This window comes from Parasteatoda tepidariorum, chromosome 1 (genome assembly GCF_982258835.1).
Source record: "Parasteatoda tepidariorum strain Cologne lab strain chromosome 1, Ptep-v5.0, whole genome shotgun sequence".
Classification (NCBI taxonomy): Eukaryota; Metazoa; Arthropoda; class Arachnida; order Araneae; family Theridiidae; genus Parasteatoda; species Parasteatoda tepidariorum.
The window spans coordinates 51,149,093-51,165,012 of NC_141755.1; the positions used below are offsets into that span (position 1 = coordinate 51,149,093).

At 27.1% G+C, this 15,920-nt stretch overlaps 1 protein-coding gene across 6 annotated transcripts in view; it reads right to left on the bottom strand.

Annotated features, from left to right (window-relative positions):
• The window catches only part of f (espin protein forked), a 274,759-nt gene that overhangs the window by 86,351 nt on the left and 172,488 nt on the right, over positions 1-15,920 (bottom strand). For all 6 annotated transcript variants that reach the window (XM_043049623.3, XM_043049573.2, XM_043049683.2 and 3 more), the window contains one exon: positions 5,393-5,548. In XM_043049623.3, coding sequence (XP_042905557.2) covers positions 5,393-5,548 — 156 coding nt within the window. The remainder of the gene's footprint in view (positions 1-5,392; positions 5,549-15,920) is intronic.

Sequence of the window (15,920 nt, forward strand, 5' to 3'; positions counted from 1 at the left end):
GAAGGATTTGTTGAAATTGCACATTGACGTATTGATTATTAAATCTTCTTACAACCCAAATATTGAAATACTCGTCATTAGTGGAAACAGAAATTTTTAAACAATGGAGAGGATTTATTTAAACAAAATCTTGAATTATCAATAGTAAATTCCTTATGCAATCAAAATATGGGAAAAATTTCAGGAAATAATTCTTGTCATTTTTTGAGACAGAAATTTTGAAATAAAGGGAAAGATTCGTTTAAATGAAACAGTGACGAATAACATTCTTTATACAACCAAAATATTGAAATTCTCGTCATTGTTTGAAACAGAAATTTTTAAACAACGGAAAGGATTCGTTAAATTAAAACCTTGAATTATGAATAGTTAATTCTTTATGCAATCAAAATATGGAGGAGATGTGAGGAAACAGTTCTTGGCATGAAATAATTCTTGCCATTATTTGAAACAGAAATTTTAAAATATCGGGAAAGATTCGTGGAAAAGTAACAGTGACGTATAACTTATTCTTTATACAACCCAAATATTGAAATTCTCGTTATTGTTTGAAACAGAAATTTTTAAACAACGGAAAGGATTCGTTAAATTAAAACCTTGAATTATGAATAGTTAATTCTTTATGCAATCAAAATATGGAGGAGATGTGAGGAAACAGTTCTTGGCATGAAATAATTCTTGCCATTATTTGAAACAGAAATTTTAAAATATCGGGAAAGATTCGTGGAAAAGTAACAGTGACGTATAACTTATTCTTTATACAACCCAAATATTGAAATTCTCGTTATTGTTTGAAACAGAAATTTTTAAACAACGGAAAGGATTCGTTAAATTAAAACCTTGAATTATCAATAGTTAATTCTTTATGCAATCAAAATATGGAGGAGATGTGAGGAAACAGTTCTTGGCATGAAATAATTCTTGTCATTTTCTGAAGCATAAATTTTAAGATATAGGGAAAGATTCGTTTAAATGAAACATTGACGTATAACATTCTTTATGCAACCAAAATATTGAAATTCTCATCATTGTTTGAAACAGAAATTTTTAAGCAACGGAAAGGATTCGTTAAATTAAAACCTTGAAATATCAATAGTTAATTCCTTATGCAATCAAAAGATGGAGGAGATGTGAGGAAACAGTTCTTGGCATAAAATAATTCTTGTCATTATTTGAAACAGAAATTTTAAAATATCGGGAGAGATTCGTGGAAAAGTAACAGTGACGTATAACTTATTCTTTATACAACCAAAATATTGAAATTCTCGTTATTGTTTGAAACAGAAATTTTTAAACAACGGAAAGGATTCGTTAAATTAAAACCTTGAATTATCAACAGTTAATTCCTTATGCAATCAAAAGATGGAGGAGATGTGAGGAAACAGTTCTTGGCATAAAATAATTCTTGTCATTATTTGAAACAGAAATTTTAAAATATCGGGAAAGATTCGTGGAAAAGAAACAGTGACGTATAACTTATTCTTTATACAACCAAAATATTGAAATTCTCGTTATTGTTTGAAACAGAAATTTTTAAACAACGGAAAGGATTCGTTAAATTAAAACCTTGAATTATCAATAGTTAATTCCTTATGCAATCAAAAGATGGAGGAGATGTGAGGAAACAGTTCTTGGCATAAAATAATTCTTGTCATTATTTGAAACAGAAATTTTAAAATATCGGGAAAGATTCGTGGAAAAGAAACAGTGACGTATAACTTATACTTTATACAACCAAAATATTGAAATTCTCGTTATTGTTTGAAACAGAAATTTTTAAACAACGGAAAGGATTCGTTAAATTAAAACCTTGAATTATCAATAGTTAATTCCTTATGCAATCAAAAGATGGAGGAGATGTGAGGAAACAGTTCTTGGCATAAAATAATTTTTTGTCATTATTTGAAACAGAAATTTTAAAATATCGGGAAAGATTCGTGGAAAAGAAACAGTGACGTATAACTTATTCTTTATGCAACCAAAATATTGAAATTCTCGTTATTGTTTGAAACAGAAATTTTTAAACAACGGAAAGGATTCGTTAAATTAAAACCTTGAATTATCAATAGTTAATTCCTTATGCAATCAAAAGATGGAGGAGATGTGAGGAAACAGTTCTTGGCATGAAATAATTCTTGCCATTATTTGAAACAGAAATTTTAAAATATCGGGAAAGATTCGTGGAAAAGTAACAGTGACGTATAACTTATTCTTTATATAACCAAAATATTGAAATTCTCGTTATTGTTTGAAACAGAAATTTTTAAACAACGGAAAGGATTCGTTAAATTAAAACCTTGAATTATCAATAGTTAATTCCTTATGCAATCAAAAGATGGAGGAGATGTGAGGAAACAGTTCTTGGCATGAAATAATTCTTGCCATTATTTGAAACAGAAATTTTAAAATATCGGGAAAGATTCGTGGAAAAGTAACAGTGACGTATAACTTATTCTTTATACAACCCAAATATTGAAATTCTCGTTATTGTTTGAAACAGAAATTTTTAAACAACGGAAAGGATTCGTTAAATTAAAACCTTGAATTATCAATAGTTAATTCTTTATGCAATCAAAATATGGAGGAGATGTGAGGAAACAGTTCTTGGCATGAAATAATTCTTGTCATTTTCTGAAGCATAAATTTTAAGATATAGGGAAAGATTCGTTTAAATAAAACATTGACGTATAACATTCTTTATGCAACCAAAATATTGAAATTCTCATCATTGTTTGAAACAGAAATTTTTAAGCAACGGAAAGGATTCGTTAAATTAAAACCTTGAATTATCAATAGTTAATTCCTTATGCAATCAAAAGATGGAGGAGATGTGAGGAAACAGTTCTTGGCATAAAATAATTCTTGTCATTATTTGAAACAGAAATTTTAAAATATCGGGAAAGATTCGTGGAAAAGAAACAGTGACGTATAACTTATTCTTTATACAACCAAAATATTGAAATTCTCGTCATTGATTGAAGCAGAAATTTTTAAGCAACGGAAAAATTCCTTTGAATAAAACCTTCAATTACCAATAGTTAATTCTTTATGTAATCAAAAAACAGTTATTGCCACTTTGTGAAACAGAAGTTAATTTAAACACCAGAAAGAATTCATGGATATAATACATAGTTTTATAATAAATTCTTTATACAATCAATTTCCATCTTTATTATAGAATTATTTCCATCTTTTTATTGTGATGCCTTAGAGCATGCCTTAAAAATTATTTATTTGGTTACATTTATTTTTTAGATTTGTATTTCTTACTATATGTGGGGTAATGAGAACTCAAATTCTAAAACCTAAATTTCTGGTAAACCGTTATTACAGGCCCGGAAAAATTATTAAATGGATGGTTTAAGGTTTAAATACCGTATCTTTTAGTTTTTATTACCAAAATTATAGTTTTTTTTCTTTTTTTACCAAAAATGTCATTACCATACAGTGAGGTAATTTTTCCAAAACTTATTTTCTCCGTGCACAATATGTTTCATTAGTAAATATTAAAAATTTGATATTTTTTTTAAATATTTATATCATTATTAGCAGTTTCTGAAGCAATTGAATCTACTTCAAACAGTTAAACCTTTTTAAAGTAAATTAAGCAATTCTCTGCCATCGAAAGATTCCTCGATATGAGAAAGATGATATGAACTTATACCATCCATGCAAAGTTTCAATCTTTTTATTTAAATGTGACTCAAATCACAATTAAAATCAGTTTTCTGTCGCTATATTTAGCATGACTCAAGCCGAGAGACCTGAACAATTACCCACCCTGCCCCTTTAATGAAAGCTCATTCATTCAAATGAGATGATCGAGGCTAATGAATGATTGTAAGAGATAGAGATTGTTAGAGATAGAGATCGCATATCGCACTTATTCTTAAGAACTACAATAAGACATCTGGCTGTGATTAAAAAAAAAAAGTTTTGTCTCTTGATAAGTAAATGTCAAAAAAGGGTCAGGGCCATTAAGCGCTCGAGCTTCATTAGGCTATCTCTATAATGACAACAATGCGATTCCCTTTAAAAGGGTTGGTCTTGCACTTTGCTAATAGCCTAACAGAAAAAGAAGAAACAAATTTATCCTCATTTCCTCAATGAAGATGGAATTGGTATTGTTTTGGAATGGAACGTGATCGATTGTGAGGTGTGTATTGTGAGAGGTGAAAAATCAGTCAAAGCTTTCCCTTGAAGTGAATTTCATTGTTATGAATTCTTGTCAGGTTTATTTTTGGGTTTCACCACATATGAATTTATGTTTGAGATATGGTGTTTCGTAACAACCTGTCGATGGTTTTGAAGGAATTCAGAGTCGACATTTTAGAACGCCTAGGAGTGATATTTTAATGTTTTAAAGAAGGGTTTCCCAATGATATTTGTATTTAAGACCACATTCTAGAATTCTGATCCAATAAAAAGCACCTTGTTTTCTTTTCAAAGTGAATTTGGAACTTATACTTTTCCATAGTATTTTTTTTTCTTTGAAATCTGACATTTTTTCTTATCATGGTTGTATTGCGTCAGTGGGTGTCATTGTGCCTAGAGGAATAGTTTTGAAGAATACTATTTTAGAGGGCTTGGTGTCATATTTGTCATGTATTCATGCACTATTTCTATTCAATGTTAATTTTTAAAATAATGTGCGTAAGTCATTGTAAATGTGAAGTAAAATTTTAAAACTTCAGGGCTATTCAATTTTCAAAATAAGTGAATGATTCAATTTTAATTTGAGAACTTATAAAGGAGTTTTATTAGAGAAAATTCTTCACATAAACTCTTCCACTGTTTATTAAACATTGAAATTTTAAATGCTTACACATTTGAAAAGAACATATTTTAAGATTTTACTTATTATTCCGTAAGCGGATATTCTAATAACGTTTTATCGTTACTTGATTAAAAATTTCATTCACTTCAAAAATATACAAGTTGAAAATAACGGTTGTTATGCTTTGAGCGTTCAAAATTAATAAATTTTCAAGGCATGCCAAAGCGGCGAGTTGTGAAAATGGGTGCAATTTTTTGAGTGCTTGAAACATGTCGACTGTTATTTCCAATTTATATATTTTCGAAGCGATGAAGTTTTTTTTATTAAGTAATATCTTACCACTTCACTTTCGTAAGAATTATTATTTAAAAAATTTTAACGTGCTCATTTTTTGTAATAGTTATTTATAAAGGACTGCATAAGGAATTATTTTTGCTGCTACAAATTAAGCTTGCATATTTTGATTTTAGAACACGCAGTGTGTATTGTATAAACAAAATATATAAACAAAACACAGTGTGTATTGTATAAACAAAATATTTAGCATAAAATGTAATGATTTCAAAACGCTTATGAAATGAAAACGCCATTTTAAAAATAGATTTTTATAAATACCTGAGTTCTGGACATGATTCGACAAGAAGTTTCACACAATCGAGGCACCCTTTGGCCGCCGCATAGTGGAGGGCCAAAGCGCCTGTGGCCGTTGTCTCCAACGCAGGCATTTTCGCCTCTCGAAGAAGCCACTTTAGAACGCTGCGTCTGCCGTATCTGCAAAAGAATAAAAAATTTTAACAATTTTAGTTATAAAATTTTAAAAAAATATATATATAAAACTAGATTTGTATAAATGTAGGATGAAGATACTCAAATTGCGAATTTCCAGCTTTTAAATAAAGAAAATGTAGCAAGTAGCTACAATATATTGTTTCTCAAAGTCTTTATTAACAATGGCAATAAACTTTCTAAATTTTTGCAAAATATTTATCAAGTACTTCTAAAATACAATAATTAAAATCAATTACGTTCTCGGATATTACACGATGTAGTTATATACTTAGATGTCATTTGGAGGCTTAATTTTAAAGTATGAGCGAATATCAACATCTACCTGATAAACGGGTTTGTATTAATTCGAAAAAAATCTTCACATATTTCAAAATTGCTAATATTAAACAAATAACAATTCACAGAAAATGTACATATATAAATTAAATTTTGCTTCTTTTTTTCACATTTTTACACACAGATTAATATTTAATTTTAATTGAAAAAAATCTCATTTAAAAGAAAAAAATGCTGAAAAACCAGAAATTCTACATATTGCCTGTAATTTACGAACCAATTCGAAAAGGTCGTGATTATACACCTTTACATATTATGAGTAATTCGGTTTCACCCATTTATATCTAGCATTCTTTTTTAGAAAGGTGTTAAATATGGTCTTGGCCTTCCATGGGTTCCACAGTATTTAGTTTCAGGTTTTTGTTAAATATGAATTATAAGCTCAAAGAAACTATTTTCCTTGTAAAATTGACGAACATTATATTTAAGTCTTCTATTTTACAAGATTTTATCAATTGCAACGAGTATGAAGGGTTCGGTTGTGAATATGACTAACAAGAAAATAGATTTTGCAAGCTCCAAAAAAAAGCAAATTTATAATCTTGGTTACACATTTTTTTCTCTTCTATTAAAAAATAGACATATAGATACCTTAAAAAATGCGAACCCCTTCTCTTACGAGGCGCTCTTACGAGAAAATGGCACATAAAATCTTATCAGAAAACGCTAAATTCAAATATGTAATTTATTTGAGGCCATCAAAATGGTTCCTAAATAATTTGCCTCAAAGCACATTTTATGTTGCTTGCAAACGTGACATTAAAAAACGTGGCATCGAAATTTAATTTCTGTAATGTCATATTGAGATTCCTCTCATATCTTGTATAAATGAAAGTTTGATTATAAAGCTAAATGTTAAATTAAAAGTAGTGAGAACATTTATAAATAATAACTTTCTACGTGCAATTCCATGTATTATTAAAAAAAAACGCAAGTTACAACAAAAATTAAATTTAAATAAATAATTATCTTAAAAAGCTTTTCAAGGTAATATAAATAATACTGATATAATGCAGTAAATAATAAAGCATATTCAAACATAGCGTATTTTTAAACCTAGAAAAAAAATTAAAACTACTCAAAAAATATTTAGTATATCCTCTCAGTAAAGTTACACTCAGAAAAAAGTATGGCCAAAACTATTAGAATTTGGCTCTAATTCTGGTTCTATGAGAACACCAAAACTCGGTAATTTTTACCAAAGCGCTTCGGTAATTAGGTGATTTTGGTAAAATAAACAATAAATTGTGGTTTTATAAAATGTGAAAAAATTAGATAATTTTATTATGATACACTATGGCATAAAGACCAATTACTCGGTCAAATTTTCTTTTCAGTTTTGTATTATTTACTAAATATGTGGTAATAAGAACTATAATTTTTAAAACCAGAATTTCTGGTAAACCAATACCATGTGAATGAAAAAATTACGAAATGAATGATATAGTTTGGTTTATAATACAAGCATTATGGTTTTTTTTATCATAAAAAAGTCATTACCATTCAGTACGGTAATTTCACAAGAATTTATTCCTCCATGAAATAGATGATATTTGTATTTTTACACCAATAAATAGAACAAATTAAAATGTTAATTTAAGTTGACTGAAAAGAAATAAATTATCATATAAATAATTTTTAAAAGTGAAAAACAGAAAAAAGAATTATTTCAGAAAGAAAGATGAGGAAGGAAGGCTTTATCATTTGTTGAATCCACTTTCACTTTGATAGCTCTACTAAAGATCGGGTCAGAAGATTTTAGCTCAATATACCAGAAGGAAGTATTTCTGGAAATTCAAGTATTTTTAAATTAAGCGATTGTATGATGTTAGGAGTAGTTTCTTTTCTGTATTGAAGCTCTCTCACGATTTTAATAATAAATTTAGAACAATGAGAGTTTCCAGTCTTTGTTATAGATTCAATCATTGTTATAAAATAAAATAACAAATAATGTTTACTTGCTAATGTCTTTCAGAGGTAATTGAAATAATAATGTACATAACAACGGATTCAAGGATCTATCAGATCTTAAGCAGAAGGATCTTAATCTAAAAATGCTTAGAACTTTAATTTTGAATTTTCTTTAACAATCGTAACAAATTTGTATCATTTTTCATTATAGTAGTTCCTTATTTAAGAATGGACTTTTTTTTTATAAATTAATGTATTTATAAAGTTGAAATATTGTCAATATGGTTTTGCTCACCAAAAAGACTACATAATTGATGAGAAATAAAATGTAGACGTTTCCATTTTCAAACATGAGCAATGTTTTGAAAAACCTTTTTTTAATTTCCAGCTTTCCTTTAATGTTAATATAAATTTCTGATTTTTTTTTCACTTTTAATTTCTGATAAAAATAAATAAAATTAATATAAACAGTTGTTTCTGAAGCTTTAGAAATAAATTTTTTTAATTACTTCTGATTTAAGCTTTCTTTGTCAAAAAATTTTACCGACTCTATTTTTTTATTGTTATAATTATTATTATTTTACAAGAAAAGCTTCAACTTCTTAGCATTGCATGCGAAAAAAAATTTTATAAAAATTCTCCACTGCATGGTTAGGACATTTTTGATAAAAAAAAAGAACATAATTTTAGTTAAAGAAACCAAAACATAAGGGAAAGCCATTCATTCGATAATTCACAGGGTAACGGTTTACCAAAAACTCTGGTTTTGAAAACTAGAATTCCTATCTCCACACATTTAGTAAAAAATACAAAATTGAAACGTAAATTTAACCGAAAAAATGGTATACATAATGGTATATCGTATAAATGGATAAAATTACCAATTTTTACCACATTTACCAAATTTTTATCCCCGATTATCAAACGTTATTTAATTGTTAATTTCACCAAAATCTTTACCGCAGTGCTTCTGTTAAAATTACCGAGATTCTTGTGTGTTCCTATAGAGACAGAAACCCATCATAAATTTCATCATATTCTGGTTGTGTCGACCATATATTTTTTTCTGAATGAATTGGTGCAATTTTAAAAGCTTCAGAAAAAAATTAATAATTTTCTAGTTTAAAAAACTATTTTAAATGATTATGTAAATTGCTAGGTTTTAAGAATTATTCAGAAAATGACAAACATATAGTGTTTATTTCATTAAATAATTTTGAATGATTTTATCAACTATTTGTTAAAAAGATCATGAATCAATTTTCAGGAAAAGCATTGTTGTATCCGATATCGAAAATATCTATGATTTTTTTCCTTTCAAGATTTAAAATGTTGTTTTAAAACTACGGACACTAATTTTATTTACAAATTTGTTGATTTGATTGATTATTTTGAGCAGATATTATTTTCGTGAAAGAAATATCAATTTAAATAATTTAATGAAACACAAACAATTTTAGCCATATGGAATATAATGATTTTATTAGAATTGCCTTTGTAATTACCCAATCAATTTTATTATCTATCTGACGATATTTATTTACAAAAATGTTTTAGTGCATTGATTAGACTTCATTCTTTGTAATGTTTAAAAAAACTGACTTTAATTTTTTCTAAAATTCACCTTCCATCAAACAGAACAAAAGAAAAGCAAGCCGTGAAAAGTGATCAGGGAAAGTGGTTTCCCGAATTCAAAATTTAAAAGAACTAATCTTAAATTCATAAAATAGTTCAGTGTAATTACTTATAGAGGTGATTAGAAAAATCTCCCTGCCGTATTCGGGTTTCTTCTGTACTACAGGGTGCATCAAGAAGAAATTCGAAATTTCATGCCGATAAAAAGTTATAACTGTGTCCCCATATTTAATCAAAAGATTTTTAAAATATAAAGGTCTTCCGAAATAGATCTTAAGAATCGTTCTCATTCGTAATTTTAATTTCTTTAACGAATAAATATGAAGCAATATGGTTATGGTATGGATTACATTAAAATGTAAACACTATATTTGAACTTAAAAAATAAAAATAATTTACCTTTTCTTTAAAAAATTAAAATGCATGCCTTTGACTCTTCCAAGAAAATTAAACTTAGTCTTTTTTTTTTTTTTTTTTTTGGAAATACATGTCCACGGGAGCAACTTTTAAAAAATTTAAATTCTAAACATCGGGAAAAATTTCTTTGAGAAACATACTATTTTACAATCGTACATAAAAAAATCGTATGCTTCGATAATATCAAAAAATTATTGTTTTGCTACCGAGGTTACTGCCAACCTCTAACATAAAACAATATTCATTGAAATGTAAAAGTATTAATGAGTAATAACCACTTGAAAATTCTTAAAATTATTTATCCTTTCTATCAATTACTTTTAAATTGCTCGTTGAACAAAATGAAGGTCAAATGCAGAGACTGACAAATTCTGTGACACTTGTAAATGACACTTGACTTAAACCATTATGCGACAAATAATAAACACATCATGCGTATAGTAATCCATTTGTGGAGTCATATGAAGATGGAAAAATAGGGCGATTCTTGTGTATATATTTCAACAGAAATCGTACGGCAACTCATCTCTTCCCATGAATACAGAGGAAACAAAAAGTTTCCGTGCAATTTTTTTTCAAAAGAATTTCCGTTGTTGCGTCACGAGGGCTATCGAGTGCCCCGGATGGAGAGGGTCAGTAAAATAAATGGGAAAGGGAAAAATTTAGAATGAAATTCCGGAATTGGCATCACTCGTAAAGAATTGAATAATGTCACAATAGAAGAGGCAATTAAGGGTAACGCTGTTAACGACATTTGAAAGTCAAGTCACAAAAGCGTTGAAAAAAAATATTTTTACCATCACTCAGTAGAAGAAAAAAATGCAAAAAAAACTTATTTTTGTTAAATGTTAAACCTTCTTTTATGTGTCTTTCTTTCATTTGATTTCGTTGAATTTTTTCAAGGTTTAGCGCCAAACAATATACTTTCGCCAACCGATTTGGAATCGGAATTCTTTTCGCATTCTCACTTTCTCTTCAGTATTTAAAGTGGTCAAATAAAACACGTTAGAAATTGAAAAGTTCTTATTTTAAAATATTCATTCATAAGCAAATTGTTTACCAGGCAAAAACCCTTATTCAATTATAAATCGTTTTCAACTTTATTAGTGTAGTATTAAATATAAACTAATATTCATATCATGAAGTCTTAAAATTCACGAGACAGTATATTATTCCAGATGATTGAAGGATTTTATCATTCCGATCTATAATAAGAATGAATAGCATTTTTTCCATTTTTAGCAAAAAAGGTTTAATGATAGAGATATTATTATTTAAAATCAAAGCGAATTACATTATTTTTATTTTTAAAAAGCAAATTACATTATTTATATGTCTAAAAAAAATCAAATTACATCATACCTGTTCAAACTAAAACGAATTAAATTTTTCATGTTTCAACTAAAAACTTGTAATTTTTTTACTTTTAAAGGAAATTAGAGGAATTTGAGGCTTACATTTCGTTACTGCTGATCAGCTGATAGCACAAACAAGAATAAAAAAATAAGTAGAAAAATTGTGACTGAATATACGGAGAAAAAAATTCTGGTAAAATTACTGTACTATATGGTAAGGATATTTCTGGTAAAAAAACTAGAATTATGGTTAATGAAACCGAAATATACGATATTTAAATTACTTATTTGGTAGTGTTTTCATTCATATGGTGAAAGTTTACCAGAAATTCTCATTTTCAAAGACAGAGTTCTTATTATATCACACTTAATAAAAAGAACAAAACTGAAAAATATATTTATCTGAATAAATAGTTTTCTGCCATGCTTTAAAGTATCATAATAAATTACCAAATTTTACTACATTTTCCAAATTTTACATACATTACAAAACCGTTTTTTATTGTTAATTTTACCGAATCTTTTGTTGTTCCTTTAGAGCCATAAACACGATACATTTTACCATATTATGGTAGTTTTGTTCATAATTTTTTCCCGGTGTAATATGTTAAATTTTTTAACCTTCAAAATACGTTGAAAAATGACATCTAGAAAATATTATTCAATATACAATCATATATACAACAAATATTTTGTTGATATTTAAATACTTAATATTCATTATTTAACATTTGAGTTATTTTAATTTTGATATTATTATGTTATTATTTTTTTGTAATATATACTTGAAAACAGGATTTAAAATAATACGTGAATGCAAGATTGAAACTTGAGTGAAAAACTTTGAAAATGCTCTCCGATAATCCATAAAAAGAAAGATATTTCCATTTTGAATAATTAGAAAGAAGACAAATGATGTTTTTAAACATGATTTAAAATATTTAACAAATGATTTCGGTACTGATATCAATCTATTTTAAGATGCTTCCAATCAAGCATGAAATTACCTTTATGATAAATGATTCGATGATTTCAATATTTTTATCATTAATTCACCTTTAATCAGCTTTGATTTTTTTCTTTTAAAACTGGATTCATTTATTGGAGAAAAAAATGGTATTTAAATGTGATTTTTAGCTACAATTGTATATTAATTTACTATATATAAAATATTTTCATTAAAGTGTCAATGAGCAAAAGTAATAAGTTTTTGCATTTGCTAAATGGTTCCAGTCATTATATTGTTTTAAATGCTTAAGTAACTACACATTGGCCGTCTGTTATGTGAAAAGTACATTAGCAATTTTTTTTAACCGTAATTTTTATGAAACACATTTTTTATATTTTTTTGCGTGAATATTTTGCAGTATTCTAGGTCAAAAGGGTCAAAACAGTGTTTTTCAACATTGAAATTTCTTTAATTTACAAAATCGATCATTGAAGAATTTTTAATTATGAATAAAAAAAAATTATCCAAATTTTTTGAATTTCACATTTTAGTACAAATTTAATTCCCATAATGTAACAAATTTTTTCATAGCTCTTAGATGGTTTTTAGTAATTAAAAAATACAAAAATATATTTTTGTTTGTAATTAGAGAATGAGAAAACAAAATAAATAGGACACCGGTATCCCACCTGCATCAAAGGGTTAAAATTTTTGTTGAATAACCTGTTAATTGAACTTCTAATAAGCAGGATACTTTTATAAGCCAAAAAAAAAAAATTTGAAATATTTACCATAAAATTTTTAGAGAACGTTATTTGTTTGAAAAAAATTGCATCTGTTTTTTTTTTATTTAGTTTCTGTTTTTAGTCACAAAGCATCTGTTTTTTATTTATTTAATATCTATATGGCAATATTCATCAAATAAAAAAAGTTTCTCAAAGCCTTTTTTTCAGCAAAATGTTTATAACATCTATAAAAATGAAGAGCTGCATCATAATAGATTGTATGTTAAAGCCTTTCATCGAGGTTTTTACTCATCAGAGGACATCAAAAGGTGATTTAGAATAATTTAGAAAAAAAGTAGACGGCGACTTTTGCTGATTGCCGAAAATTTAAAAGCACAATTTATTGTGTAGTTACAATATGTTTTTAATAATTCTTACTCTTTAATGGCCACTGTAACATAATTATTCATTTATTTGTTTTTGATGAGAAATCTAAATAGAAGATTATGGCTGTGCTTCAGTATACTACAATACAGTTACTTAAATTAGAATTTTTCGATACACATTACATCACGGAATAATGAAATATCGAAATAATATTACACCAAACCAATATTAGCAGAAAAGGTGTGGAGTTCGACGACAAAGATAATAAAAAACAAGCAAATTTCTACTTTTTATGCGTATTATAAACACCCGTATATAACGAGCAACAAAGCAAAATAAACAGACCATTCATTGTGCAAATCATTTAACTTTTGATATTTCGAGAACAAATCCCACATAATAATGAGTAATACCTATAAACGACAAAACATTTATAAATATTTACTTTATTAAAGTTATTTTTTGGAAAAATTTATGTTGTAATGGAGTTAGCCCATTATACTCCAAAACTCATGCTATGGGACCAACTACTCTTTATGTTTTCCCGTTTCCCCTATATAGATTAATTTAAATTCCATTAATATATCCTTAAATACAAACTATGATAATCTTATATTAATTTTGTGAGACTAAAAAATACTTAACATTCAAATTTTAATAATAAAAATAGGCAGAATGAGAAAAAACATTTCTGTTCACTTTTTTGAACGCAATTCTTAAAAATAATTTCCACCATAATTGTGGAAAATCTTTCGAATGAAGTAATCTTTAGCACCAATCAAAAGCTGATCAAAACTTATAACGACCTCCTTGTTTATCGGTCCCGATATGGGAGCTTTGGCGGGAAGTATAGGAAAAAAGTAATAAAAAGAAAATTAATTGTTTTTTCGTGGGAAATTTTTTATTCTCATTCATGTAATTATTATTAAATGCAGTATTTCTAAAAACTATTGTCATTTGACATAATGGTGCCTCATGGGTGTTAAACAATTTGTGAAGTGAACGACTCATATATACATGAGATCTATCTGCGGTTGCTGAAACTTTGATTTGATTTCGTTACTGAAACTTTCATTGAAACATTTTAATGGGTGTCATCAAAACAAGCATGTTAAAAGATTAGATTGAGTTAGTAATTTACTTTTTCTGCAAGAAAACATGCTGATTTTGTGGGTTTAATTTTACCAGATTTTTGAATCTGAAAAAACGGGCCAAAATAGATTAAAATATTGAGCGTAACCTAATATTTGCTATGCACCATTGCGATCATGTGTCTAGGAAATTTTGATTACTGCTTCTGAATGGACTGAATAATGTTTATTTAAATTGAAGAAATCTCACACTCTTTAAATCAGGTGAAATCTCACAAACATGTGGCATTTGTAGTTTTTCGTCAAAAAATTATTACTACACTTGAAAGTCTTATGCAATAAATTTTTAAAAACTATTTGATAAATTAATATAAATTTTTTTACAGAATATTTTTATTAAGCTTTTTATCAACTTATAAACCACTAATTAAATTAATCTTAATGTAAATATTTTTTCATAAAAATTAGAATTGTTTTTTTAAAAAATTCAATTTTATCAGTTTTATAAAAAAATATAGCCGCAGAATAATGTATAATTCTTAGTTGCAACATTTAGTGTAATTTTATCTACATTAGGGAAATTACACATAAACATAGCTCGCTATCATTATCACTTTTTTTTAGTGTATTTTAAAACCATGAAAACTATATTAACTGTATAGTAATTTTTAACAATTAAATATATTAGCTTATAATATCGATTTTCAGAAGTTCAAAATATGACATTCTATTTATTTTTTGCTACAAGTTGTAGTAGTTTGATTGCTTTTGTGTTTAAGCGGGAATTTCGCCACTAGCAAAGGTTTTGAGAGCCCTGAATTTCTTTTATAAATATTAGAATTTTATGTTTCTTACATGATTGGAGCTATTTAAATTAACTGGTTTGTAATTTCTTTTAAAATCCCACGTCTCCTTGGGAACTTTTAACAATGAAAATACCCGGTTTCAAAATAAACGTACTTACTACACAAAAAAAAATCTGGTAAAATTACTGTACTGTAGGGTTATGACATTTCTTGTAAAAATAAACATAATTTTGGTAATGAAATCCAAAATATACGGTATTTAGACCATTCGTTCAATAATTTTGTAGATTCATATGGTAACGGTTTACCAGAAATTCTGATTTGAATTATAGTTCTGAAATGTATGTATTTAGAACAAAAAGCAAAACTGAAAAGTAAGCTTGACCGAATAAGTGGTTTTTATGCCATACTCTATGATATGACGATAAAACTACCATATTTTACCCGATTTACCTATATTTTATAAGATATTGTGTAACAGTATTCTATTGTTAATTTTACCGAAATCATTATCAAAACATTCCAGTAAAAATTATTGAGCTTTTTAGTGTTCCCGTAGAGCCAGATTATGGAACATAGATTTTTTACCATACTTTTTTCTCAGTGTATATTTCTATATTTTTATATGTTTAAAATTATCATCAATTACTGTACTTACGGGGCTCCCCTTGCATGTATATTTTGGAGAGTATGCATATCCGGTATAGATTGATATTGATGATGTTCATCATCAGATGACAAC